This window comes from Gymnoscopelus microlampas (assembly GCF_963454915.1).
Source record: "Gymnoscopelus microlampas genome assembly, chromosome: 4".
Classification (NCBI taxonomy): Eukaryota; Metazoa; Chordata; class Actinopteri; order Myctophiformes; family Myctophidae; genus Gymnoscopelus; species Gymnoscopelus microlampas.
In genome coordinates this window covers 26,236,125-26,263,772 of record NC_139941.1, presented here as the reverse complement: position 1 = coordinate 26,263,772, position 27,648 = coordinate 26,236,125, and the positions used below count along the sequence as shown (strand labels likewise).

Below are 27,648 nucleotides of genomic sequence, written 5' to 3'. Positions count from 1 at the left end.
TGCTCATTCATTGAAAACATAATCCAGCTGCTTGATTGTTTAACTTGAGATCTCTTTGTCTGGACTTTTTTGTTGTCCTTCAATTAAATAGATTGTAATGTAAATGTATAACCTGTTTAGCCCTTTCATTAATTCAAAGCTGATATTATTACCAGATTAAAATGTTAAAATGTTTGATTCACTTCCACTGTACACTCAGAGATATGCCCAGGATTTTGCCTGTACTTATGGTATAACATTAATGATTATTTCTTATAAACAAGGAACACAGAAGTACAAAGAGTACCCCCCATATGTCTTTCCCTAACTTTCTCTATTTTTGTGTGTGTGTGTGTGTGTGTGTGTGTGTGTGTGTGCGTGCGTGCGTGCGTGCGTGCGTGCGTGCGTGCGTGCGTGTGTGAGTTTCTCTCTCTCTCTCTCTCTCTCTCTCTCTCACACACACTGAGAAGATAGCTGAGTCAGATGTCGTCACACGGAAATTTCAGCCTGGCCTCTAATTTATTTATTTCCTTTCCTGCTTAGACAGAGATGTTGGGGTAGTGGTGTGTGGGGGGGGGGGGTAATCTGAGTAGGACACTCACATGCACAGTACTTGTGCTCACTGTGCTGAAATGTGCTGTGCTGAGACAGGCAGAGAGGCAGGAGAACACACACTCACACAATTTTCCCTTGGACTGCCAATCTCCCCCTAACAGGATTGTTTTTTTTATCTCCCTTATGCAACAAGTCACCTATCTAGTGCCTTTGTTGGATATACCAGGTTTACATGAAAGAATAGCCCTGTAGGAATGCTGGTTACTGTAAAATACATGGCCTATTATGTGGTACAGTAGTACTAGTAGCTGATAGAAAGATTGTTTCTTGTTGTGGGAACAAAAGGAGATGTTTCACCAAGTAAAATGGGTTATAAACTTAAAAAAAAAAAACAGAAGAGGGACTTCATATTGTTTGTTTATGAATGAATGTATTATGCTTCTCTCCTTTACTGTAAATAATGTAAGTTGAGACTAGTAGCAGGTGCTGCTGACAACTTGTGTGTTGGAAGAGTGTATGGGTGTCACTGTGGCTGTGTCAGGGAAAGAGAGAACGTGTGTGTGTGTGTGTGTGTGTGTGTGTGTGTGTGTGTGTGTGTGTGTGTGTGTGTGTGTGTGTGTGTGTGTGTGTGTGTGTGTGTGTGTGTGTGTGTGTGTGTGTGTGCGTGCGTGCGTGCGTGCGTGCGTGCGTGCGTGTGTGCTGCGTTGTGTTGTGAGACAAGTCAGAGATTGTGTGCATCTGTAAATAGCCTACCTCTGATGTATCCATTTGTCAGATGCTCCCAGCGTTCGTTATAGAGGACAGACAGACAGAGAGGACGAGGGACACAGACCACAGACATGGGTCATCAGTGTAATCAGTCATGTTATTCTACACTGACTAATTAAGAACAGCATATTTCTTTATTTTCTCAACAAAATGATCAAAGTGTCATCTATCACAAAATAATGCACCATTCCGATGATTCATGTTCTTTAATGTTGGTAATGTTGTTCTTTTCTTCTTCCAAGTTTCTTCTATTGTTGAATTACTGACGGAGATTTCATTGTGGTGACTTTCCAAAAAGGTTACATAGCACAACATAGGACTGTTGCTACGTTTTTTTTCCCCCATTTTTTCATTTTACCTGCAATGACTTTACGTTTACCCATGAACATTTTGCAAAAAAATAAACGATTTTTTCACTTGTATAAATCATCTATCATTGTGACAATCACACTGATGCTCTTATATAACACTATTTATTTTTCATGACCCATAATAAGGGATAACAGACCTCATTACAAAAGTAAAACAAGGTTGCTTATGTCTTCGGAGACCTGTTATGTCCCAAAAGAACAAGGAAACTGTGGTCTATGCCATATAATCACACAACTATTTGACAATTTCCTCCTCTCTACATTCCAATTTCAACTTTCATCCCCCTTTCATTGTGGAGAAAAGACAGGGAGGGTTGCACACATACACACCTGGTACATTGAGCAGCAGAGAACCCTTTTTTTTTGCAGTTTAGCAGCTTCACCTCACTGAGGATACTTCAAAAAGAAGAAAAATGTCTCATGTTTCTAGATTGACCCGAGTCAAATCAGGAATTTGAACCAAACTCAATGTTCTCACTATTTCGGCAGACACTGCTGCTGTTTTCTGCTTTTTATTGCAAATTACATGCACCAGTAAGAACAAATATCTTCAAATATTTCAACAGACAGAATATTTAAGTAAGTCCTTTTTCATTTAGATTTTTGATTACAATTTTCTATTCAAAGATTTAAAATAATTATTCATGTTGTTATATACATATAGCAATCTAAAATGACACAGATGCTTTCCCAGATTGAAAGGTATAACAACGTATCGGCTTTCCAGGTCTTAATGGGTTAAAGCATGTGCGCTTCAGAATCAACTTTATTGTCACATAATGACATAAACCACATGCTTGAGGTGTGATGGAGTTCAAATTTGTCACCGTCAGTTTCTCATAAACTCCCCTTTCCCTCTCCCATATTTAATCTTAAAGAGGTGGTGCCATGGTTTTGCACTTTTTCTGTTTTTCATGTGTCTATGAGGTTGATAGAACTTCATTAAGCCCCCTGGTGGTGTTTTTATGGTGTTTTATGTCTTCTCTGACTATTTTGAGTTTCTTCCTGGAGGCTGAAACCTTGAGGGTCAAACGTGCCAATAGAAAAACACAGCACTTTAATGACACAGTAAAATGATACCCTCCGCCTCATTATCATAACACAACAGGTGTGGGCATGAGGAGGAGGAGGGACTAGGACAGGTGGGTGGTGCTAAGGTGGTGGAGGAGGTGCTAAGGTGAGAACCAGGTATACTTAATGAACTGGAGGCGTGTCCACATAAAAACATATTTTTAACACTTTCTGTACACTTTTTTGAAAAAAATCTTCCTCCTAGTATAACCATAATACCTGATGATTATGTTTTAGGGGAGGGGGGATCACTGAAATGATCTTTAAATGATGCAGAAATGTCATACCAATCCCAGAACTATACCTTTAACAATCTTTGGTTTGGTTGAAGCATTATGTCATTGCGTCACGCTAATAGTTGATAGTGTGTAACGTGTGTAATCTAATCCGGGTCTCCCACATGGAAAGCCAACATCTTAACCACTTGCCTAAAGGGGAATTCCCTTTCCCTCTTGGCCTGGGTCATCAGGCAGAGGCTCTGAGTCTGAGCCACTACTGCCACAAGTGCAAGTGCACCGCCCTCAGTTTACAGTAAAATTCTCCCTCCTGCTTCTCACCTGACTGTTAATTCCTGAAGGAATTACTATTAGTCATCAGCTCAGACAGTCATGGCTCTCTTGAATTGAGACCATATAACTCAGACGTATTGCAAATGGGAGTCAGGGGACAGGTTCTAATTCCTGCAGATGAAATAAACATAAACTAGGCCCATATAGGTCATTATGGTGAACAACACGCCTCGACCTCAGGGTCTCATTGATCTCTTAACCACTGTTATATTATTCATGTGAGGTGGTATTCCCCCTTATCAGGTATTGGATGAAGCATTCTATACCACTGGTCTTTGAGGGGGGGTCCCCAGCAAAAGGATTGATATTTTGGAACCAAATGCATTCATTCATTCCAAATGAATGAATCCAAATGAATGGACCCTGGTGAGTATGTAACTCATGAGTGTGACTGTACAAATGTACAAAACTAAATGGACCTGTATAAAGGTCCATTGGGTTGCATTTAGTAGCCTTCACTCTCTGAATTAAATTAACACTGAGTGTGGTCCGCGGACCCCCAGGGGTCCTTGTTGTGGTTCCAGGAGGTCCCCAGCAAAAGTAGTTAATACAGCATCACAATCATTTTAACCACTTTATCTATTTAAACGTTGCCTCTTTAAAAATAGCAGATCTACTTGTACATCTTCTATTTTTGAAAAATATCGAAAATTATTTTGAATCTTCTCTTATGAGGGTCCCTGGCACAAAACCTTTTCAGATGGGGGGGTCCGCTGCCAAATACATATCAATTTGGGGGTCCTTGGCACGAAAACGCTTAAGAACCACTGGTATAGGGCATTCCCAAAGATAAAAATCATGTAATATGGGGGTCTGTGGCCTGGTCCTTGAAATAAAATCGGTTGACTATCACTGACCAATGAGCACCACCTGCCTCATGCAGCCTAAAGGTCCAATTTATTCCATGGTGGGGGAAGGCAAACTTTAACCCCTTAAACCCCATCATCGGTATTGTGGAGAAAGCTTTAGCTGAAAATAGCAGATCGACAATACCTTTGCAGGTGTTGGGTCATCCTGGGGGATGCTGATGAACATGACGTCAGGTCAGGGGGCGGGACATACAGGAGTTGAGTTGGGACTGGCGCCTGCCGTAGTTCAGAAAGGGAATACACCAGTGTTGCCATGTCGGCTATATTATAAGCGACTTTTGGCTTCTTTTTCTGTAAAGTCGCTTGTAAATATTGGTAGTTGCGTTGCGTGTTGCGTTTTTTTTGGGCTTGTATCTAATCTAAAGTGTAATTATATGGGCTTGTTTCAGATATTATTATTTTTTTTATCATTGTTTAAACCAGTTTTCAAACATTTGCTTGTCAAGAGGACACCCAAATTATTCTCTTCATATCAGACCCCCATCTGCAGAAAAAAATGTAACTTTCAAATATATTCCAAATATTTAACTTTTTCTTTTCAAGATCTTTTTGAAAATAGCAGATCTGCAAGCTCACAACGTTGAGCTATTTTCAAATAGCCAATAAAGTGCTCATGTGGCTCTAATGGCTTTTTTGGGGCTTGTTTTATAGACCTGGTTGCTTGTTTCTCTCGCACGATCTGGCAACACTGTTCAGAAAGAGAATACACACAGACAGAATAGAGACTGGAGAGAGAGAGAGAGAGAGTGGTACTTCAGTCGTTCGTGGTGGTGCTGGTGGTGCAGTCAGTTTAAAAGCCTCGGTCAGTCAGTCAGCTCACCGACTGATGGAAGCAAAGCAGCAGTTAGTTTCCCATCTGCCAGAGAGTGGTCTCTCTCTCTTTCATCTCAGATCAGGATCAAACAGATCTCCAGCGTTAAGAAACACTGAGTGAAGCTTCCACACCGACTCGCCCACAGTCCTCACCAGGGCAGACGTGCCTATCTCCGGTGTATCGCCCCAGCATTGTTACCCCGCTGATCATGATGTGAATGACTAACGTGATGTGTTACTTTGTTTGATGGAAGCGATGACTACTATTTATCATCGTTCAGATCTCTTTCTGACGGCAGGCTGCGGCATAATGCTCCGGTGAGTCCTTGTTATCTTGTACTGTTGTACCTCTTTGTAGTTTTTTCCCCTCAATGGTTAGACCGATAGGCTATAATAGATTGAGATAGAGATAAGGATGTAAGCAGCCCACATGAAGACTTCATTTGATCCGTTTTGTTTCTGCACTCCCAGAAATTGTTACAGGGATGTTTGATTGAATGTTCTATCTATCTTTATCTGACTATTATAGCGGCACAATGTTTTTGTTCCGCCACACGGGCGTATGTTGGCACACAAAGGCTCTGCATGAAGCATTGTATACAGGTGGATGTAGCCTATTCCCAGCCATAGCCTATCTGAACCACTAAACCCCATTATGAGTAACCGGAGTCCCTCAGGGCTCAATACTAGTGTGTGTGTGTGTGTGTGTGTGTGTGTGTGTGTGTGTGTGTGTGTGTGTGTGTGTGTGTGTGTGTGTGTGTGTGTGTGTGTGTGTGTGTGTGTGTGTGTGTTTTTTTTTCTTCTTTTCTGTTTCGGGTTATTGTTGGGAAAGCTTTCGTTGAAAATAGCAGATCACAAGCTTGTCGATCTGCTATTTTCAGTGAAAGCTTTCCCCACAATACGGATGGGATGCTGGGGTTTAAGTGGTTAATTACAATTATGTTGTTCAAATGTTTGAAAAAAAATAAGAGAAAGAATTGATATAGTTACCCCACATTATTTAATGAGTTTTCTTATTGACCTATATATCTATTTCCAATCACATCATTGCATGATGATTTTTACCCTTTGGGCTATTTGGTAATTATTTCACAAACAAACACTAAATATCAAATAATAATGTCAAAACGAGATTACACAGTTTGTATTCGTGTTGCATAAGAAGTAGTGAATTCACACGCAGGGAGACTGCACTCCAAGCCCATATCCAGTGGTTATACATTATTTATAAAGTTAGCTCAGTGCTGCAGCACCCCGCACAACTGTCAGCAACAGTCTCTCTCTCTCTCTCTCTCTCTAGTTCTCTCTTTGTCGGTCTCTTTACCCATCTCTCTATCTCCATCTCTCAGACACACACAGACACTCAGCCTGCTTGTAATGAATGAAAAAGCTTTGCCACCAATACATCCATTTGATCCAGGGGTGATCCAGACAGCTATTATCTAACATAGATAATAGCCACGTGCGAATAATGTGATTATTCCTTCTATTAGACTAGACTTATGTTGCTGGTTGGGATTAGCGTGCAGCCGTGCACTTTGATGTTATGTAATTTCCTGCTGCATTATCATGACATATGAACATACAATGTATTGTACACACACAACCCTTCTTTGTGTGTAAATTAATTTTCTATTCTTTGCGTCTGCCTCTCTACCATATGACCCCATCTTCGGGTTTCGTTCTCTGCTCATCCGTGCTCATTAAAGTCCTCTGTGTGTCTCTCTCTCTCTCTCTCTCTCCCCAGCAGCAGTGGTAGCAGCAGGCATGTGAATGACAATGTAACGCTGCTCATAGCAATATCTCCTCCTCAGCGACCACAGGGCATGTTGAAATCCCAACATCCATGAGAAGGCAACAGGAAGGAGATTACTGAGGGATTACTCGCCCTCTGTCTCTCTCTCTCACTCACACACACGCACGCGCGCACACACACACACACACACACTCACATTATCTCAACATCACAGGTCTGGGATTTGACAACTCTCTGAAAGTGGATGTCATCCAGGATGAATTGCTGACTGAATGGAGGAGGAGGGGCCACAGCACTCTCAGTGAAGTTAAGTCAGTTATCTCCACCTCCCTGACCACCGAGAGCTCTGATTGGTCAACGGGGATTAGAGACTTTGGACAAAAGGGGAGAAAGTGAGTGAGAGAGATACAGCAGAGATTGAAAGAGAGAGCCAGTGGAGTGGAATGTCCTCCTGCTGTCCTGCCATGCATCTACACATGTAATGGTGGGATCAGAACTCACAGAGGTCTGTTGCTATGGATACCCCTGCCCTGGCGAAGCTCTGTTACTGTCTGTGTAGTAATCATACGGCTGTTAATGCGATCACTATCGTCCACAATGAGAGAAGATATGGAGATTGGAACTGCAAGTCTACTACTGGATAGTGCATTTAGCCTACCAACAAACAAGGGCCTTGTGACATGATAAAGCTCAGAAACCCCAAAACATAAGCATCAGTGTTATTGTCATCAAAAGGACAATGATCAAAACAAAAGAAGGCAAAGTTGTCTTTCATGCTGTTGTATTTCTTTTGCTAAAGATGCTTTACTGACACATGACTAAACCCACACATGCAAGATCACTGACGTAACCAAATGTTTGAATTCTGCCCACTTAGTTTTATTTATTTCGATCCTTTCTGAGAACCCCTTTGATCTCCTGTGTGTGAGGAACCCCCTTGTCCTAGACAGGGTGTTAATAATGTAGCCTTGAGTACCTGGTTTTCCCACATTTTTTGGAAGTCTAAATGGAAAAAGGGCAATTATGGTGAGACGGAGGGCCCAGTAAAAGTGAGCACATGCCCACAGCATGAAGTTGAGAAGTAAACTGGAAGTGGAGACTTTGCTTGTAGACTGTTTCACTTGGACCCGAAGGAAGTGATTTGTTTATTAGTCTACTGCTTAAACACTCTGAAATGAAGCTCTCCCTTGCATTTTTCAGTCGGCCAAAGAACACCCCTTCACATCAATTTAGACTTGTATAGTCTCAGAAAGGTTGCTGGTGTTCTAACCTTTGGCACTGCAGAAAGACTTGCTCTCAGTGTGAATATCCTATACATCATAGACCTTCACATTTGCTTTCTGGACAACCTGATTTCCAAAACCCTGTATAACCGATACCAAATTAATCCTACGTCATCTTGATGTGTCAGCCTTTTGTTTGACTTCTGATTGATCCGCTAATTGAAATTCTGGTGCTCTTTGAAAAATATGTCACACTGAAATCCTAAGACCAGAAGCTATTAAAAAGCTGGAGGTTTTTGGGATCACTTCATCCTTCATTTGTCGCCACAAGGGTACCCTATCTGCTCACGCTACCATGGCCGGACATGACCCTCCGCTCTTCCTACGTGGCTTTGACCTTGGCCGCCGCTTCACTGACCTTCGACCTCTTGGCACAGGTGTCACGGGTCTCGTCCTATCAGCAGCGGATCAACGTACGGGGCAGCGCGTAGCTGTTAAAAAGCTGGTAATGCAGGATGCTATTTCAGTGAAGCATGCCCTGAGGGAGGTCAAAATCACCCAGCGGCTCTACCACGAGAACGTTGTCCGGGTCCATGAAGTTCTGGCGCCGTATGGAAAGCCCCTCCCCCGAGACCCAACCCACCTCAGTGCACTGTACATTGTCCAGGAGTGTATGGAAACAGATCTGGCACGCTTGTTAGAACAAGGACCGCTACCCACAGGTACATGGAAAAGAGGGAGAGTAATAATCTATTACAAATAAGATTTAGGCTTGAATGCAGTATGGTTATCCCTGAAACTATGTCATCTCTCTACTGTTTATAATGATTTGTTGGATTTGATAGAGTATATTCTCATTGATTGTCTGAGCCTTTGATAACATAACTGATAAGTAAAGGTTGTAGAAGTTAAAAGTTTGTTTTATGTCCTCATTGAAATGAGGTTTAATTCTTTAATTGACCATATTCACAGACCAGCCATTTGTGAATATGGTCAGTCTACTGTAAGCACTGGAGTGAAACAGACCAGTATCCAGTGGTATGAAAGCTGTCGCCAGGGTTCAATTTGCTGGGAGGATGGGAGGAAATGTATGCATGAATTTTAAATCAATAATGGTGTCACACGAGAATACCCGATCTATGTGAGCTTGAAGATAGTGCTTACGTTGAAAATTCCCTTTTTTTTTTTACAATGCAAACCCTGGCTATCGCTATGTTGACACATCCTAAACAAGCAAAAAAGAAAAGGAAACAGAATAAAGAGATCTGCCCTCAAGCTGCTAACAGAGAATGAGAGGAGACATTCACTTTAGAACTCATACAATGTTATTTTGGGTTCTCATGATGAGCTACATTGTTTTTCATCTTATTACTACTGTTGACAGGTCATGCTACATTACTATTCTACCAGCTGCTGCGAGGACTTAAGTTCATCCACTCTGCAAATGTTCTGCACAGAGACCTAAAGCCAGCTAACATCTTCATCAATACGGACCAACTGCTGCTCAAGATTGGAGACTTTGGGTTGGCCAGGATTGTTGATCCTCACTATTCACATAAGGTACGAATACACCAAAACACACTCTGCATGATCACACAAGCAAACACACACAATTTACAATTCAAATATCGACATTTAGCAGATGCTCTTATCCAGAGCGACATACAAAGTGCAAGGTCAGAGTAAATGGCATGAACCTCAGTCAACAACATAGCATCTGTCTAAACAACATGCTATCTAATTCATAGCAGTTGTGGTCAGTATATATCTGTCTAAAATAACATCATGTGAATCAACATATGGTACAGCTGCATAGTTTAACTAGCATCTATGAAAGGAAGCGATAGAAGGAATGAGGATTGCTAGGGGGTGAGATGGATATCTGAAGAGGTGAGTTTTCAGACTGCGGCGGGAAAATGGGGTGTTGGTCTGCATTCCTGACTGAGGGTTCAAGGGGAGCGCAAAACCGAGCAGCCGTACTTGGCGCCATCTTGGTCAGAGGGAGTGGAGGTCATTCCACAGCTTGGGCGCCAGGAGGGAGAAGAGTTTAGGACACTAGGGTGTCGCAGGGATGGGACAGATGGACATCCTGTGTTAGCTTATCTAAGAGACACACACACACACGTATTTATGCTGCTTAACGATACCCATTCAATCCGGTAACGCACCTGTTTCATTTTAGATTTTAGCTATAGCCATTATTTTATACTTTGGCTATTCAAAAATAGCAGATATACAAGCTCGTAGCTTGTAGATCTGCTATTTTTGAAAAATCACGAAAATGTGTGCAAATCTTTGAATATATATATTTTTAAGCGGCTTCTGGCGGTCCCTGGAACAAAATATTTTGAGATGGGGGTCCGTGACCAAATACATATAATTTTGGGGGTCCTTGACATGAAAAAGTTTGAGAACCACTGATATTATAGCAACACACGGTTTTCAGAAAACTGTTATGATTTAGAAGACATTTGTAGATGCGTTCCCGGATTGAATGGGTTAAATTCCTATTCTTTGTGTCAGTTCCTGTGCCTGTTTAAGCACAATTTATTTGGATATGATGACAATGTACCTGTCATTTTGAGTATGGTCAGTTGAAGAATTCCTGAACTTACTTTTCATTTCAGAAGTCACCCCCGAAAACCGAATAGAAAAAGGATTGTAAACATAGTTTCTCCCTTTCATGGAGGGCGAGCTGTTATCACTGTCCAGATAGTGCCTTCCTGGGACCTGGCCTCGTGTGGTTATCAGGTATCAGCAGAGAAATAGTTGGCCTGGTATGGTAGTGCAGCTGTTCTCAAACATTTTCATGTCAAGAACCCCCATCTGAAAAGATTTTGTGACAGGGACCCCCCATAAGAGAAGATTTGTGTTAAAACATTTCTAAATGATTCCACATTTTCAAGACTTTTCAAAAAATGACAAAAATAACTGATCAATAAGGCTATTTGTGAATAGCCAAAGTATAAAATAGGTTTAAAGCTATATAAACTCCTTTGGTTGGGGACCCCCTGGAACACCCTCAAGGACCCCTAAATTTCACTCAAGTTTTTATTTTTTTTAAATGTTTGATACACCAAGTACATATCTACATTACACCATTTGGTTCTCAACATGAGTTCGAGGAACCCCTATAGGTCCTTGAGGGGTTACCAGATAAATTAATTATTGTTAGGGACCTCATCTGTAACTCAGACAGTGTCCAAATGGACCCTTAAGGGTTCATTTGCTTTAATGTATACACTCAAAATAACAGATTTTACAGTGTGGATTGGGGTCCAAGAGATAAAGACTGTATCAAATAGGGATCCGTGGATTCATGCAATATCAAACAGTGGGTCCTTGACATGAAGAAAGTTGAAAACTAGACAGGGCTGTTCCTGCTGGCTTGTGTTATTCATAATAAGGCTGTTTTCCATGGCAAACCCTGCTATTAAAGCCCCAACCCTGGTATCAGGTTAGGGACTAATCAAAGCCAGTGATTACACTGACCATGGTCGGTGGACCAGGGAGTCTGAGAGATGAATGTGACAATTTACTGCCTCATTGTGCTGGATCCCAGAGCTACGGCGTGTGTGTGTGTGTGTGTGTGTGTGCGCTCCAATGAAAGGGTATCTTTGTCAGCTGTGAACACGGAACAAGGCATCAGTGGGGTGCAGACATAGGGGTTGTGAGTGGGAGTTCAGTCAGATGTAGAGAGAGAGAGAGAGAAGGATGAGAGAATGTGAGAAAGTTTTGAGGAAAAAAAAAAGGTCGACCTTGGAAAGCGCAAAAAGAGGGTGGAAAGGCAGGGTGAGAAAAAGCCATGAAGAAAGATGAAGGGGGAGGGGAGGGGGGGCAAAAGGGAAAAGAGAGAAAGTATCTAAGAAATAAAGGGAGAAAGACAGACAGACAGAGGATAGACAGAGGACAGACAGAGGACAGACAGAGGACAGACAGAGGACAGACATAGGACAGACGGTGGACAGACAGACAGTCAGACAGGCAGAGGACAGCAGGACAGCTGGATTGTGCAGTACGGCAGAAACTAAATGTCCTACAGACCAGAAGAGGGCAATAACAACAGAGCCAGCCAAAGCTATGTCTCTCTTGTCTGTCTTCTACAGCAAACAGTGGACCGATACCAGCTCCTGCAGAAAACTACCAGCTTTGTGGAAGAACAGAGAGAGAGAACATGAATACTGTTTTCTTTGATTCACCCTCTGATTTTCTCTCCCCTTTCTCTCCACCACCGCACTGTTCCTCAAAGCACAAGAGAGAGATATTTGTCTCACTTTGTGTACCTGCACTGTAAAATCCAGAGTTCATTTAAAAATGGGGTCCCCTTGTACACTCGTGTGTGTGTGTGTGTGTGTGTGTGTGTGTGTGTGTGTGTGTGTGTGTGTGTGTGTGTGTGTGTGTGTGTGTGTGTGTGTGTGTGTGTGTGTGTGTGTGTGTGTGTGTGTGTGTGTGTGTGTGTGTGTGTGTGTGTGTGTGTGTGTGTGTGTGTGTGTGTGTGTGTGTGTGTGTGTGTGTGTGTGCGTGCGTGCGTGCGTGCGTGCGTGCGCGCGCAGAGAACAGAATGTTCAGGGTTGAACTGCAATGACAAAATGGTGATTCATACGTGAAAGAAAATAAAGAAAGGGAAAGAGACAGAAATGGGCAGAACAACAGAGGGGAAGAGAGAGAGAGGGACTGTAGTGGGAGAATGAAAGAGAGACATCAGACATGACTTAATGGCTTAATATTCTACCTCCTTGGCACACCACAAAGAGCCTTGGCCAGTCATTTGGGCTTTTAGCCATTAGGCTCCACTACCAAACTTGACCCCCATATGAGAACTTAACCCACTGACTTTTGACTGCTGAGTCATGCATGGACTCTGGTGCACTTGCATATGGACTACTAAGATGTACAGTACAGTACATTGTCGAACTTTGACAGGTGCCTGTTAATAACAGCTGAGGGACTGTACCTATAACTCAACATTAACTCATTTGAACTCATGACTGTTGATAGATTGTACAGTCATTTTTGATGGACTAAACATTGTATTTATTCACTGGTGATGATAGCTGTATAGAGATAGATGTAGGCCTATATTCATTTATACTGGATATTCACTGTACATGCATATTTATTGATATACTGTACATATGTTCATTCAGAGATCCAGTGCAGGTCAGTCGTCTTGATTTGGTTCTTTTGACAATTGTTTTTTCTTTTTCTCCCAATTTAGTCGTTATGCCAGTTGCCAAGTGTATACTAGTCCCTTCACTCCCTTGTCACTGCTAACTCCCACAGTTGGTCCTAGGGAGAACACAGGCAACCACGTGTCTCCTGTGATATGTGTGATGTCAAGGCCACGTCTTTTCACCTTTATTTCACTTGGATGTAACGCACGCGAAAGCCATTCTTCCTAGTTCCTAGTACCCCACTGAACAGGGACCCTGACTAACCTGTAGAAGAAGATTAAGATTCCCCTGAACACCACCAACTGTGCTAGTTGGAATTACCACAGAGGTTTCAAACCCCTAGTCTCCGTGGTGATGAGCAGAAACTTTACCCTGGCCTGCGCCACCCGAGCTCCCATCATGGTTATGTTCTGGACTTTTACTTTTGTCTTTCACTGTGTACCTCTCCTATATTATTTTGTCACTGCTGTTGCTGCTATGACACCCAAATTTCCCTCTGGGGATCAACAAATATGTATCTTATCTTATTTTATCTTATCTTATCTTATAAAAGATTAGAGAAGACAGAGAGATGCTACAATATTATACATTTAAAACCTATTTAATATATTGGTGTGGTCCTGCATGTAGCAAGTGTGTCTCTTCAGTGCAGACTTTGGTAATTCATCATCCTTCGAGTGCCCTCGACATCTGAGACACACGCTGCTTCCACTGGTTCACAGGCAGTGTTTTGGTTGAATGTGTACTCAGCCTGCAGCACCTGTACTAATCAGTTCATCACCATCATGTTTCCATTACGCTTGTGTGCATGCGTGTGCACGTTCGTGGGTTTGCACGTGTGTGTGTGTGCGTTTTGGCTGTGGCTGTGTGAGATGATCGTCTGACATGATGAGTGAAGTATAGTGCTATACTATTTGTACAGATGTTTGGGTTCTATATATACTGTATGTGTAAACGGCTCCTATAATGTAAACTAAAGGCAAGCATTATGAGGTGATGTATGCTATTGTCTTCCAAAGGGACTGAGATTAGAAAAAAATAACACATCCGGCTATGAAGAAAATACTGTTGGTCCAAGTTATTGGCTTAATATTCTAACTAGTGAGGTAAAAAAAATTGCAGATCTCTGGACAAATAAGGAATGCCAAATACATCCTCTAGATCTCTACTCTTAATTATACTCTAATATCTTTTTCATGATACAGTCTAGATTTATGAGCATGAACAAATCTAAAGAGCTGGAGAACGCTCACTAAGACAAATGTGGACATGGTCCTTTGACAGCAGATCTACCCAAGGTGATTTATAAAATGTTAAATAAATATAAAATAATATTGATTTGCATATACAATCTCAAACAGCTGTTCTATTAATCACCATTGTCACGGTGCTATGACGACAGTATGTGCATGCAGTATAGCCTTTAGCTATTTAATCGTAATGTCTGACTGGAAGTGCAGCTCTGAATTCTGGCAAACATTTACACTGGTTGGTGAAGGGGGGGGGGGGGGGGTGTAGGAAACAAGAGAGCACAAAGAGGGGAGAGGAAGGACATTACAGTAAAATCAAAATAAAAAGTGTTAATTTAACTCTGGAAGTATAAAGATTGACATGTAAGGGTCAGGGTTGTACTGTGTTGAGAGAACATTTGTAATGCGAGTTGGGGTTATTTGGACTCTATGTTGATCTGAGCTCGGAGTGTGTACTTTTGTGTTGCGTTTGTGTGTGTGTGTGTGACTGTGTGAATCCACCCTGTCACCTGCTGAGACAGCCCTGTCTCTGCCTAGAAATTATTCATGCCTTGAAGAAAAGAGAGGACAAAGACGGGAGAGATAAAGATTAGGCCTCCTTTATTAAAATTGGCTAAAGGGAGGACCAGCCGGCAGGCGGGCGGACCTCTGATGTCACCGTCATGTCACCATGACTCAGCCATAACCATATAAGGAGTTTCCAATGCAGCTACGCCCAAATATGGAGCGTGTTGTCTAACCTCAATGTTTCGTCAAACAAATCAGTCAGCTCCATATATGGGCACAAAAGGGGCCATATCCATATACGGCCATTTACTGATGACATCAGGGATCTCCGTATATGGGCATAAAAGGGACAAGGACTGACAGATACAGAGATCTATCTATGGGCATATCAGTCAGATCGGCGGTACAACGTAGGTGTGATGGCCGCATAGCAGCCTGAACGCTCTAGTTATTAAATAGTCGCCTGATTGCAATCATTTGAGATAATCGTAATTACTTTGTATAATCGTCAGAATTGTTTCCATGTGGAAAAATGTGTGTATATTTTCAAACTAAAATTGTGGAAATAGCAGATCTACAAGCTCACAGCGTGTCACAATGTGATGTGTTGTGAGCTTGTAGATCTGCCATTTCCAGTAAAAACTGTTCAATATATCAGTTGGTTCTTTGTTATTTGTCATTTTTTATTTACAAAGCCTAAATGTTTTATTTATGTTACAATGTTCAATGGCAAATACAGTTAAATCGTTAATCGCAATCATTTGTATGACAATTAATCATCACGTAAAATGTCCTGATCGTGACAGCCCTTATAGAGAGTTAAGGGAAGAGACTGAGTGAGAGAAAGTGAGGTGTGAGAAGGGAGAGAGAGAAGGAGGGAGGACGGGTAGGGGGTGAAAATGAACCGCATGAGAAGTGGCAGGAAGAGAGGGTGGCTGAGACGGAGGTGTGAGATTAGGAGCAGATGTGGGGAGGGAGGTGAAAATAGCGAGGGAGGGAATGGGGTGAAGAAGAGTGCAGGGGAGGAGAACAGGAATTGTAGACACAAGTGAGAAAAGAACAAGGGAACAGGAGCCTAGAAAAGTGCAGCGGTGGGAAAAGTACTATTTTTTTTTTACTTAAGTAAAACTATCAATACCGCAATATAGAAATACTCTGTTACAAGTAAAAGTCTGGAATTCAAAATGCACTTGAATAAAAGTACGAAAGTATTGCCATCAAAATGTACTTAAAGTACCAAAAGTAAAAGTGCTCATTATGCAGAATGTCCCTTTTCAAGTTTTCAAATGTATAAAAATCTTTTGAAAATAGCAGATCTACAAGCTCACAATGCATCGCTTTGTGAGCTTGTAGATCGTCTATTTTCAAATGGCCGAAATGTATGTAGGGCTGAAGTGGTTAATGTATGTTTTGTAATAATAATCAAAATCTACAAAGTAAGGGAAGGGAGAGTGACGGATGGAAGGGTAGGGCTGTGGGTAGGATGGAGCCAAGGGAGGAGTTATAGGATGGAGGTGAAGGAGGACGGAGTGACGGAGGTACTTTTGTCTGATCCTCATCAAACATTGAGCAGTAGTCTCTGCTCCGTCATCTCCTGGCACACTGTGGAGAAGGAGGGAGGAGGAGACAGGCCGGGGTGCATGGAAAACACAGAGGGACAGAGCAGACATGCAGGTGACTTGGGGACAGAAAGAGAGAGCAGGTGTGGTGACGGAGAATAAGAAAATGGAGAGCAGAGGAAACGAGGGATAAAAATGGGAATAGTCAAGTAAAGTAAAAGTACCTCAAAGTTGTACTTAAGTACAGTACTTGAGTAAATGCTCTTAGTTACTTTTAGTGCAGGAATTGAGAGGTTGAAAGGCCGGAGGGGGTGGAGAGGTGATAGGGGATCATTTGAGTTGTATATTAGATATAGTGCAGGCCAGATGTACAAAACACAAAGAGGAGGCCAGACAGTAGTGTGTGCGTGTCTGTCTCTCTGTCTGTCTGTCTGTCTGTCTGTCTGTCTCTGTGTGACTATTTTTAGACGGTAGCATCACCTTCAAGATCTGCCAAATTCTCATCACTTGTTATCAGTAAATCTCCTAGCCTCTACCTCAACCCTCCCTCTCTCTGTCTCTCTGTCTCTCTTTCTCCTTTTGTTCTGACTGCCTGCCTCTGTTTTTCCAGGGCTATTTGTCTGAGGGTCTGGTAACTAAATGGTATCGCTCCCCCCGCCTCCTCCTCTCCCCCAACAACTACACCAAGGCCATTGACATGTGGGCTGCTGGCTGCATCCTGGCTGAGATGCTCACAGGACGCATGCTGTTTGCAGGTGCAACTGAAATCTACTGTATTGTGATCATTAAACTGGAACATGGTCATACATTTATTGATTTTTTCATATGATAAGATTACGTAACCCATTACGACCTGAGGCCGATTATACAAATGCCTTCTAAACCAGTATTAGTTTTCAAATCATTTCGTAATTCAAAATATTCAACCTTTTTCAAACACTTTCAAGATTTTTCAAAAATAGCAGATCTACAAGCTCGCACCGCGGCACAAAGTGACGCGCTGTGAGCTTGTAGATCTCCTATTTTTTATTAGCCAACGCTAAAATCTAAAATTACTTAAAAAAATAAATATTTTATTTACATAATAATCACATCATCAAGTGACTTGCAGAAGCCCACACTATCCTCAAGTGAATGATTACTCACTTTAAGTGCATAAAATAGTTTGAATGAGTTGAAACATGACCCCCCCCACAGCAGATCTTCAAATAACTGCAACATGAAGTGAAAGGATTGTTTGTTTCCATTCAGTGCCCTTCAGAAAAAACACTGTTATTTTTCTGCAGCCTTTTTCTTTTCCTGACCAGAATAACAATGACCAGTCATTGACAGAATTTTGCTGTCTCAAGCCAGTTCTCCCTGTCAGACACTAGACTGACCTCTCCATCCGTTTCAAAACAGCTTTCCCTCACTTTACTTTAATGCAACAGTTAACAAGGTGAATGTACCATAGATTGTGTTCATGGGTTCCACAGTTAACAAGGTGAATGTACCATAGATTTTGTTCATGGGTTCCACAGTTAACAAGGTGAATGTACCATAGGTTTTGTTCATGGGGAATGTTATGTGCCTACCCTGCAGTGTGTATTATTCCCAATGTTCAAAATGTTTGTGTAGCGCCCCCTGCTGTTCGGATTTAGCTTACATACAGTAGAGTAGGCTAATGATCATAATAGTCTCAAGAGCCAGACTGTTGCCTCCAATTATTTTCAAATGTTTCCTTCATACAGTCTGGAGCATGAAAGCTCTGAAAATGACCAGAGGATAAAGCAAATGTGACGCCTCCTCCCGCTTCCGTTTTGTCTAATCTAAATCAAAAATAATTGAAACATCTAGCTTGCTGCTTATCAGAAATGGATATTCTAAAATAAAGACATTTTAAAATATATTTTCGTGAACGGAAGTGACGAACAGATGACAGCTTCTGTTCTCGGCTTTCGGGATGTGTAGTTCCAGACTCTATATAGCATTCTGAGATTGTGGAGGGGAGGAAAATGTACCTGCAGTATTTAAAGGCTCTGTAAAGGAAATGCAATGATTAGTTTCTAAACACATACATTCTAAATTATACATGTTTAATTGTTATAGCTGAAAACATGTCAACATTTTGGGCACTATGTTTTAACTCAATTGTGAAGTAATTAAGCAAGTACATTTCTTTTAATCAGTCAAATTTGGCTGGTTGGTGAAGAACACATTATTCTGTGGTGCGTGTGAAAAAGTGAGAATATATAATTATATAGTATTACAGCTTTACAGCCACTTTAACCCACTTTATTAAAACATTGCAGATATACAGGTACAAGCTCACGGCGTGTCACTTTGTGCCACGCTGCAAGCTTGTAGATCTGCTATTTTAGAGTTTTTTGTTGAAAAATCTTGAAAGTGTGACAACTACTGATTGAAGTCATTTGTAGAATCGGCCTCAGGTCTTATCGGGTTAAAGTAATGTTTTACTTCATATGTTAAATGGCCTTTTTTCTTCTTTCTGCTTCTGTGATTGGCCCTCTGCGTCTTGCCTGCTTGCCTCTGATTGGTCTTTTCCCCCAGGAGCTCATGAGCTGGAGCAGATGCGGCTGATAGTGGAAACGGTGCCAGTGCTCAGAGAGGAAGACAGACAGGACCTACTTCAGGTGACCCCTCATACCAAATCTACCCAACATCACACTTTCAGTGGCAGGATGTGCACCGTGCAATCTGGGAGACGGTCTTTTTATTATTGCAGTAGACCGCAGGACAGGTGGTTCAAACAGGTGTGGAGTAAAGGGTAAAAACACAAAATCAAAAAGAGTTTGTTTCGCTCCTGTGAGAGCCATGAGTAGGAAAAATTTGATAATTGCGAAAAAATGTACATTGTCATTCAAGAGGAAGAGTGAGGGAGAGAGGGGAGCTGAGAACTTTCAGGTACCCTCTCTCCCACATCTGACCAGAATGAATGAGACATTCCAAAAACATTCCAAAAACAAATAAGGTAAACGCAAACATCACCATGTATGCAAACCATACATACCATACATAAAGTGCCATTTGAGAGTGGGGTCACATATGGTGTATTCATGTTAAGTCAACAAGTTGATCAGCAAGATTCTTGGATGCAAAAGTATTATCCCATAACTTGTCCAAATCAGCTCTGCCCCTTCCTTCCCCAGGTGATGCCTTCATATGTCAGTGATGGTTGGAGAGTCAGGAAGACCTTCTCTGAACTGCTTCCCGAGGTGGAGGCACAGGGTAAGTGGAGGGGAGAGATGCAGGGACAGGTGCATGTCTGTGCTTAGCCCAGGGCTAATGTAGGCCTCAAGCTATAGGGATAGCCTGGGGCTGGCAAAAAGAAAAGAAGGATGAAGGGCAGACATAGAGGGGCAGGTAAAGGAGGGATGAAAGATGAGGAGGAAGTGTATGTTAAAAAGTGAAAGGATGGCTAACTAGAACTTTCTCTGAGCTGCATCTCGAGGGAAATGCTTTGAGTAAGTAACATTGGTACTGTAGAAGGATGACAACGTAGAGCGAAGAGAGGTGTGAAATAGATGTTCGTAGTTAGGGTTAGTTTCCAGTAGGGTTTACCGCACATACACCTGTCTGTTCTACAGTAACTGTGATTATCGATGGAGATGCAGACTTTCTAAAAAACAGTGCATTCTTATTAACTGATTCATTAGGCCTACAGATGAACATATTACAACTGTAAATGTAATACTTTAACTTAACAATTTTCCATCTTGTTGACCCTTTTAAAGGCTTCCCCAGAAAGCACTGATTGAATCTGCAGCCTTCATCACAAAAAGGCCTTTTCAGCTTCACATTCAAACACAAATATTATTAGATAAATCGGCTAAAACCAATAAGTTATTTTGATATCGGTTCGATACCAATATTGTATTTTTAAAGCCGATATTATCGATACCGATATGATCACCGATTAATCGTGCATCCCCTTATTCTTAGTTATTGTTTATAATAAAGTCACTGGCAGCAGTGGCTCAGGAGATAGAACGATTGTTTGGTTCCTCGCTCAATCCCCGCACCTCCTGGCACATTGTGTTCTTGACTAAGACACTAAACCCACATGGCTGCTTCCCCTGTATCTGTCAGTGTGTGAATATAGAGTATAGAAACACTGTAAAGTTCTTTGAGAGCTAAGATCTTAATGTTCTCTCTTCTCACCTCCAACTTCCTTCTATGTTCACTCTCCCTCACTCTCGCTCCCTCCTCTCCCCTCAGCGGTGGACTTCCTGGAACGTATCTTGACCTTTAACCCTATGGATCGTCTGACAGCTGAAGCAGCATTGAACCATCCCTTCCTGACGCAGTATGCCTGTCCACTGGACGAGCCCACCTCGATGCAGCCCTTCCGCATTGAGGATGAACTGGAGGATATTATTCTCACTGAGCAGAGCCACGTCAACAGTAACAGCAATAGTCAGGCTTCTAGCATCCACTGGGATAGGTTGGTGAACAGCTTTATTTGTTTGGTTGGTTCATTGGTTGGCTGGGTAATTAACACATTTATGTAGGTATTTTATTCAGATTTATTCAGAAATGTACACTGTATCCACAAAGAGGGAATAAACTTGCTTTGAAGGTTTTAGATGCCTAGCTGTGATTTTCAAGAATGCCGAGTCAGGGCTGAGACCAGATTTAATTAAACCAATATAAAACATCATTGACCAGTTGTACCTTTTGAGAGCAATAGGAAACATTCTGTTGAGGTTTTATTTTTATAGATGCTCATTAACTGTAGAAGCTTGGTAACTCTCTGTCCTAGAGCATTGGTTCTCAATGTGGGGTCTGGGGACCCTCAGGGGTCCTTGGGGAGGTTACAGGGGGTCCCCAGCAAAATGTGTTAATATAGCGTCACAATCATTTTAACCACTTTAACCTTATTTTATACTTTGGATATTCAAAAATAACAGATATGCAAGCTCATAGCGCGTCACTATGCCACGCTATGAGCTTGCAGATCTGCTATTTTTGAAAAATCTAGAAAATGTTAGCAAATCTTTGAAAAACAAGTACAACCTTTTTAACAAAAATCTTCTCTTATGGGGGTCCATGGCCAAATACGTATCAATTTGGGGTTCCTTGCCTTGAAAAAGTTTGAGAACCAGTGCCTTAGAGAATTCTTCTGGTGGATCAACTGACTGCCAGATCAACTGTGTGTGTGTGTGTGTGTGTGTGTGTGTGTGTGTGTGTGTGTGTGTGTGTGTGTGTGTGTGTGTGTGTGTGTGTGTGTGTGTGTGTGTGTGTGTGTGTGTGTGTGTGTGTGTGTGTGTGTGTGTGTGTGTGTGTGTGTGTGTGTGTGTGTGTGTGTGTGTGTGTGTGTGTGTGTTCAAAATCTGACTTCCCCAGGTATGAGAACAGCTTGTCGTCAGATCTGTGCTGGCAACAGGCAAGTGGAAAGTGTGGCTGCATGCCCCCCACCCGCATCACCTCTGATTTTGGAGACACCACAGAAGAAGAGGAGGTGCAGAGGGATCCACGAGCTGGCTCTACCTCACTATTAGAGGAGGCGCAGGTTAGATATCACTTTTCAAACTTGAAAATGTCAATCTAGATTTCAAACGTATAAATTGTTTATATATTTTATTTTTGATGATTAATCAACTGTGGCTACTATTTTTGTGTTCTAAGAAGAGAAAGACTGTTGTTACCAATAGCCTGAAATCACACTAACAGCCCACCTCTGGCATGCAGAGCCATTAGTGGTACGATTTTATAGTGAGCATTAGTTAGGCCAATATAGATGAGGGAAAAAAGGTCCTTTATTGTCTCAAGGTATGACTATAAATTAACAAAATCTCTGTCCGTCTGTAAGATTATAAATTGTGAATTTAAACATATGGTTAGGTTACTTTAAAGTCGTTGACGATCATGTTGTTACTTGCAGTTACGTAATGCTCCACTCGATTCTTCCCCTCCTCATCCATATTTTCCCTTGCACAGGTTGACCCACGCAAATATTCCCACAGCAGCTCAGCAGAACGCTTCCTTGACAACTCTCACTCCTCTCTGGATCGGGCCTGTGGAGTGGGCTTTGGGGAGCTAGACTGTGGCCGCTCATGTGACTACAAAGTAGGCTCCCCCTCCTATCTGGATAAGATTGCATGGAGGGAGGGCAAGCCGCAGCACTACTCTGAACCCAAGCTGATCTTGGACCTGTCCAACTGGAAGCGCAACGTTAAAAGCCCACCTGTCCCTGTTCAGCCCACAGGTTGCGTTGAGGGCGACCCAGAGGAGGCAAAGACAGAGACGGCAGAAGAGGGGCAACAGAAGGGGGAGGAAACTGGCGATTTATTCCAAGAGATTTCTCGTTGGGTAGAGAGCACACAGTCTCGGCTCCACTCCCCCAGCCCTCCTACAGAGCCCTCGTGCTACACCTCCTCTCCTCCTCTCCCTCTGTCCCCTACCGATGTCCCTCCTCTGGTCTTCCAGCGCTGCCAAGATGTTTTTCGGCAGCCATCGGCTGACTGCGATGATAGCGGCAGACTAAGTCCTCTTCCCCCCATCACCTCTTTCTCCAGCTCCCTTCCCTCGCTTTTCCCCTCCTCTCCCACCTGCACTCTTGCCGCTCAGTCAGCTCAGCCGGCCTCCCCTCTCGCCTCTCCTCCCCTCCCTCCCTCAGTAACTCCTTCGCTGTCCTCCGCGTCTTCCCGTTTCCAGGCGTTGGATCGTGATCGTCAGTCGCCGCTGCCTGCGGAACAGGAGGAGAGGCTCTTTGACCTGGACGTATTCATCTCACGCGCGTTGAAACTGTGCGGGCAGCGTGAGGAGAAAAGAGAAGGAACCGAGGAGGAACGGATGGATGAAACCAAACAGATGAACGTTAAGAGAAGGATGCCCAAACTTCCAGAGCACCGGCCTTCCCTGCCAAAGACTCCCAACTCTTGATGTCAGGTGAGCCTTGAGTCAGCAAAGTTATTCAATTCAGCCAGTAGGCTTTACATAGCAAGGGCCATGATATGAAAATATCACATATCACAACTTGATCGGCTATTTTTGGCATGCGTACATGCATGTACAAATTAGGCTGTAGTCTTTGAAGATGGTTACCCTGCTGAAAGTATCATTAGCTGCTGTGTTTTGGACACAACCGCTGTAGGAATGGTACAGCAGATGTCAACAAACTTCACTTGAACACATGATTTTGGCAGTATTTTCAGTTCATAAACAGGATGGATGTGAGCAATATCTGGGTTTAAAAAGAAAACCTTTTAGATACAATACCCTGATTATTATAAGCTTCACCTGATACGTTATCTGCTGCAAATACGATATAAAGTAACACTTGTAAATGATCGTGTGATGATACATCAGAGCAAATGTCTGATGGTTACCTTGCACCATGATGGGTCATGAAGAGGTCAGTGATTGTTATATTCTATTGCAAAATGTCAGCAACTGACAGTTTTCAGACTGATAATGACCGTGGAGCTACTGCATACAGCACAACAATAACTTTGGGAGAGAAAGTTTATGGCATCTCTGCTTGGTTTTGATTGTTCTGTATAGCTGTTCTTCTAAACAGGCTCCCCTGGCAATTATGTTATTCTGAGTGTCAGACAGTCTTCCTGAGGTGAAATTAAGCAAATAATCAGTGACACAGGAAATTATCTTTTGTTTGTCAGCTGGAGTTTTTTCTGGCTTCAGAGAAATTAGTCTGAATGTAATCAGTGAAAAGCTGGGTAACCATAACGATGTTGAACTTAAATGTGTTCACTCATCACTGTTTTAACACTCCTACACAGTACTACTTTAGTACTGAGCTCTCGCACTACAATATGCCTGTAAACTTGTATAAAATCCAAAACTTGTTTTTGTCATAAGTTATGCTGTTGTAGTATATTTCTGGAGACTGTTGTTAATATGCTATGTTAACTACTGGCGTCATGTGGGTTTCTTTTGACTTTTAGTGGTTTATTGTAAGTTATTATTCAGCAGTTAAGTTGGTTAATTTATGGTTTGATAGTAAGCTGTATTAACAGTCACTTAAGCAGTCACACAAGGGCAAATCAAGGGTAGGATGTTTGCACCATACAAGGTTATCATCTGCTGTATTCTTATAGTGTCTAAAAGGATGCAATTTGCCTCAGTCTGTACTGATCAGCAAGATATCAGTCAGTTTTTGTTCATGTTAAGCACTGAAATCAACAGCTAAGTGCTAAACAAATGCATTATATACTGTATTTTATCACAGACTTTGGAGAATGTGGTCCCTTTTATGATCTTTATAGCAAAAGGAATGACATGCTTCATAATATAATATTTCTGTGCTTATTACAAACTCATTTAAAAATATGGGCTACATTATACAAAACATATATTTTTGAAATAATTTTCTATCTACTGTAGACTGTTAGGCAGTAGACCACAGAATACTAATAATTCTGATATCTGATGTCTCCTCGCCAAGTCAATTAGATGAATGTATATACAGTAGAACAAATGTATTGGGTTTTTGCTAGTTTTAACTAGAGTTTTTAAATCAGGTCAGTGCTAAATTGACCTGACTAGCCCTAATTTTAATAGGAGTTCATAGTGATTGTAAGGAGATGCAAAATACTCCTCGGCTAGTGCCAAAATCCACCAAGTAATCTTGAATATCATCCCTGTATTCATGTTTAATCTGAATTTAATACCCAGCCACTCGGGCCTACACCATTCTTTTAATTGCACACCCTCTTTACCTTATAAGACTCTAGAGGTCCAGTACACAGTCAAATCCAGATTGTTAAGAGTGAAAAATGTACTTATTCTCTCAAAGTTAGATTAACACTCTGGATTCACGTAGCTGTGAAGACTGGTAGCCAAATGGGCCACAGCTGTTGAATGAATTTAAGAGTACCACTGCCAACGTTGAAAAAACAAGTAGTCCCGCACACTGTCTTCACTTGACCAAAACATTGTACTTCAATAAAGCGTTATGCAAGTGAAGACGTGTGTGCAGGACTACTACGTTTTTTGTTTTTTATTCCAGCGTCGGCGTCCCTCTCCTAAGCAACGGTCCATCGTAAGCAGGTGTCCAAAAATACTTATCTACAAAGAGAACCACTGCCAACACATTTACTGTACCTGGCCTCACAAGAAATAACACTTTTGTTTTCACAGGGTGTTAATTCTCTTTCACTCTAGAAAATGTAATTTACATTTCAAACATGGAGTTATGATAATGATTAGTAATGTTTTATCCAAAAACATTTCTGATAACCAAATATTGTATCAGATCTGAACTGAGCAAGCTGGCAATGCAGTTTAGTAAATAACTCTCCAAATGTATTTAGGCAAGAGTATAGTAATCTTGGACCATACAAAGTACATGCAAAACACTGGGAATGTGATAGCCTCGTAACAACAGGACCTTACACATTATTTATTACTATAACTGATAACTGACAGCCTCAGGACTATCCTTCTTAATAGAGCCATTCGCAGTTGAAAAGTGAAAATGGAGACATTTTTCCGTGGTCAAATGGTTGACTTCATCTTCCATAATGCATATGCCCACTGTACACACTGTAGCAAGCTGTCATCATACAGGTCACTTTCCTAAGTGATGTGCTCATAGTGTGAACACAGTGTGAGAACTACTAGTGTTACTGCTACTGCTATTGCTACTTCTATTTTAACAGCATTACCTAATAACATCAGATGTAAAGCACATTGAGGTACAGGAAGCTAGCACATGCAGGAATGCAGGACAGTTTACCTCAAGTCACAGTCAGACCTGAACTAGAACTAAGAATTATTTAATCCATTAAGACCTGTGGCCGATTCTACAAATGTCTTCTAAATCCTAACAGTTTTCTGAAAAAAAAGTCATTGCTATAATATAGCAACTATCAATATAACTAACATTATTAGTGGTGCTCAAAACTTTTTCAAGTCAAGAACCCCCAAAATGATATGTATTTGGCCACCGAAGCCCAATCTCAAAATATTTTGTTCCAGGAACCCCCAGAAGCAAAGATTTTAGTTTTAAAAAAAAGATTAGCTCATAGCACGGCACGAAGTGTCTGGCCCACAATTGGCATCAAGACAATTTCCTCCACAGGTATCTTAATAGACTGCAATAATATAAATGAAGAATAACACAAATAATGCACATGCTTAGGTTGCTGAATACTTTCGAGGTTGAAGCAAGGTGCCTCAGTACACATGATGCTTCCAGTTTGCTGAATGTAACTAGTCTCTCCCTCCTGCATGGAAAAAGGCTTAAAACATTGTTTTAATTGCCTGCGTCACTTTGTGGACCTGTCAAATCTTGTAGGTTCTTCTTTTGTTATAACATGCTTTAAGGAGGCTTTTCATGGGAGATGAACTGTGAGCTTTTTTATGCTGGAAATTTGAAATACTATCTCCTTTTGCAGTTTCTGTTTTTGCTGACAAATGTGTAATAAAAAGACTGCTAAAACGGTTATTTGAATTGTGTTTGTTACTTACTTGTTTGTCCTGTAACCTGTTTGTCTTGGTGTGTAGATGTTTATGCCAACACTGCGGTGAGCGAAGGCTGGATTGTGTAAGTAGTTTTATCAAACACGATCCCTGACCTTCAGTATGACGTGTGAGGCATGAACAACTTGGAAAAGCTGCCAGTTATTTATGGGTGAATCAACCTATTATCACCAGTATTTATTTTTATATATATATAAAACCAATTGTTTTTTGTTAAAAGGTTAAAGCACTATAGTCTGATAGTATTCATTGTAGAGTGTTTGTTAGTAACAGGGACGATGTCTCTCCAGCTCTTTTAAGTAAACAGAAAATAAATGGTCGGGATACCAATGTTATCCAATCAAGAAAGAGAATACAGAATAAACAAGTGAAATTGGAAGTGATGAAACAAAAACAAAGAGCAGACAAAACAGGATATGGAACACTATAAGCTCTAGGGGGCTTTAACAGTAGCCTAACAGGCACAGGGAGTACAGGTAACAGAGGGTAGGCTACTAAGGGGGGAAATTAGATAGAACTCTACAAACTGATGATGAGACATTGACACTTGTAATGAAAATAATGTATTTACAGGCTACTTAAATGTAATTAATAGATCAGTGTCTGAGAACTTGACATTATTGATTGATTGAATACTTTATTAACAAATAGTAGGCTACAGAGGTACGATTTTACAATGATTGTTAAACGGATCACAAACACAAAAAGCCACTATGTGTTCTGTATTTCCCAGAAGTA

At 41.6% G+C, this 27,648-nt stretch overlaps 1 protein-coding gene across 3 annotated transcripts; it reads left to right on the top strand.

Annotated features, from left to right (window-relative positions):
* The first annotated feature begins 4,958 nt into the window (after window positions 1–4,958).
* Window positions 4,959–26,806, top strand: mapk4 (mitogen-activated protein kinase 4). Of its 3 annotated transcripts, XM_084055661.1 has the most exons (10): window positions 4,959–5,313; window positions 6,746–8,696; window positions 9,359–9,534; window positions 17,075–17,219; window positions 19,015–19,097; window positions 19,614–19,692; window positions 20,683–20,908; window positions 21,811–21,976; window positions 22,405–23,355; window positions 25,436–26,806. In XM_084055661.1, the coding sequence occupies exons 2-9, from the start codon at window positions 8,330–8,332 to the stop codon at window positions 23,347–23,349; spliced, it is 2,187 nt and encodes a 728-aa protein (XP_083911787.1). In that variant the 5' UTR covers window positions 4,959–5,313; window positions 6,746–8,329; the 3' UTR covers window positions 23,350–23,355; window positions 25,436–26,806. The 3 variants fall into 3 exon arrangements, with proteins under 3 accessions (XP_083911787.1, XP_083911785.1, XP_083911786.1); XM_084055659.1 differs by having other exon boundaries at window positions 22,405–26,806; XM_084055660.1 differs by having other exon boundaries at window positions 6,743–8,696; window positions 22,405–26,806.
* Window positions 26,807–27,648: the final 842 nt, after the last annotated feature.

Excerpts from the sequence above, each read along its gene's own strand:
- mapk4 (XM_084055661.1), top strand. The coding sequence starts at position 8,330 with ATGGCCGGACATGACCCTCCGCTCTTCCTACGTGGCTTTGACCTTGGC. Across the intron at positions 19,098-19,613 it reads ACAGACAGGACCTACTTCAG|GTGATGCCTTCATATGTCAG; the intron begins GTGACCCCTCAT and ends TTCCTTCCCCAG. Across the intron at positions 19,693-20,682 it reads TCCCGAGGTGGAGGCACAGG|CGGTGGACTTCCTGGAACGT; the intron begins GTAAGTGGAGGG and ends CTCTCCCCTCAG.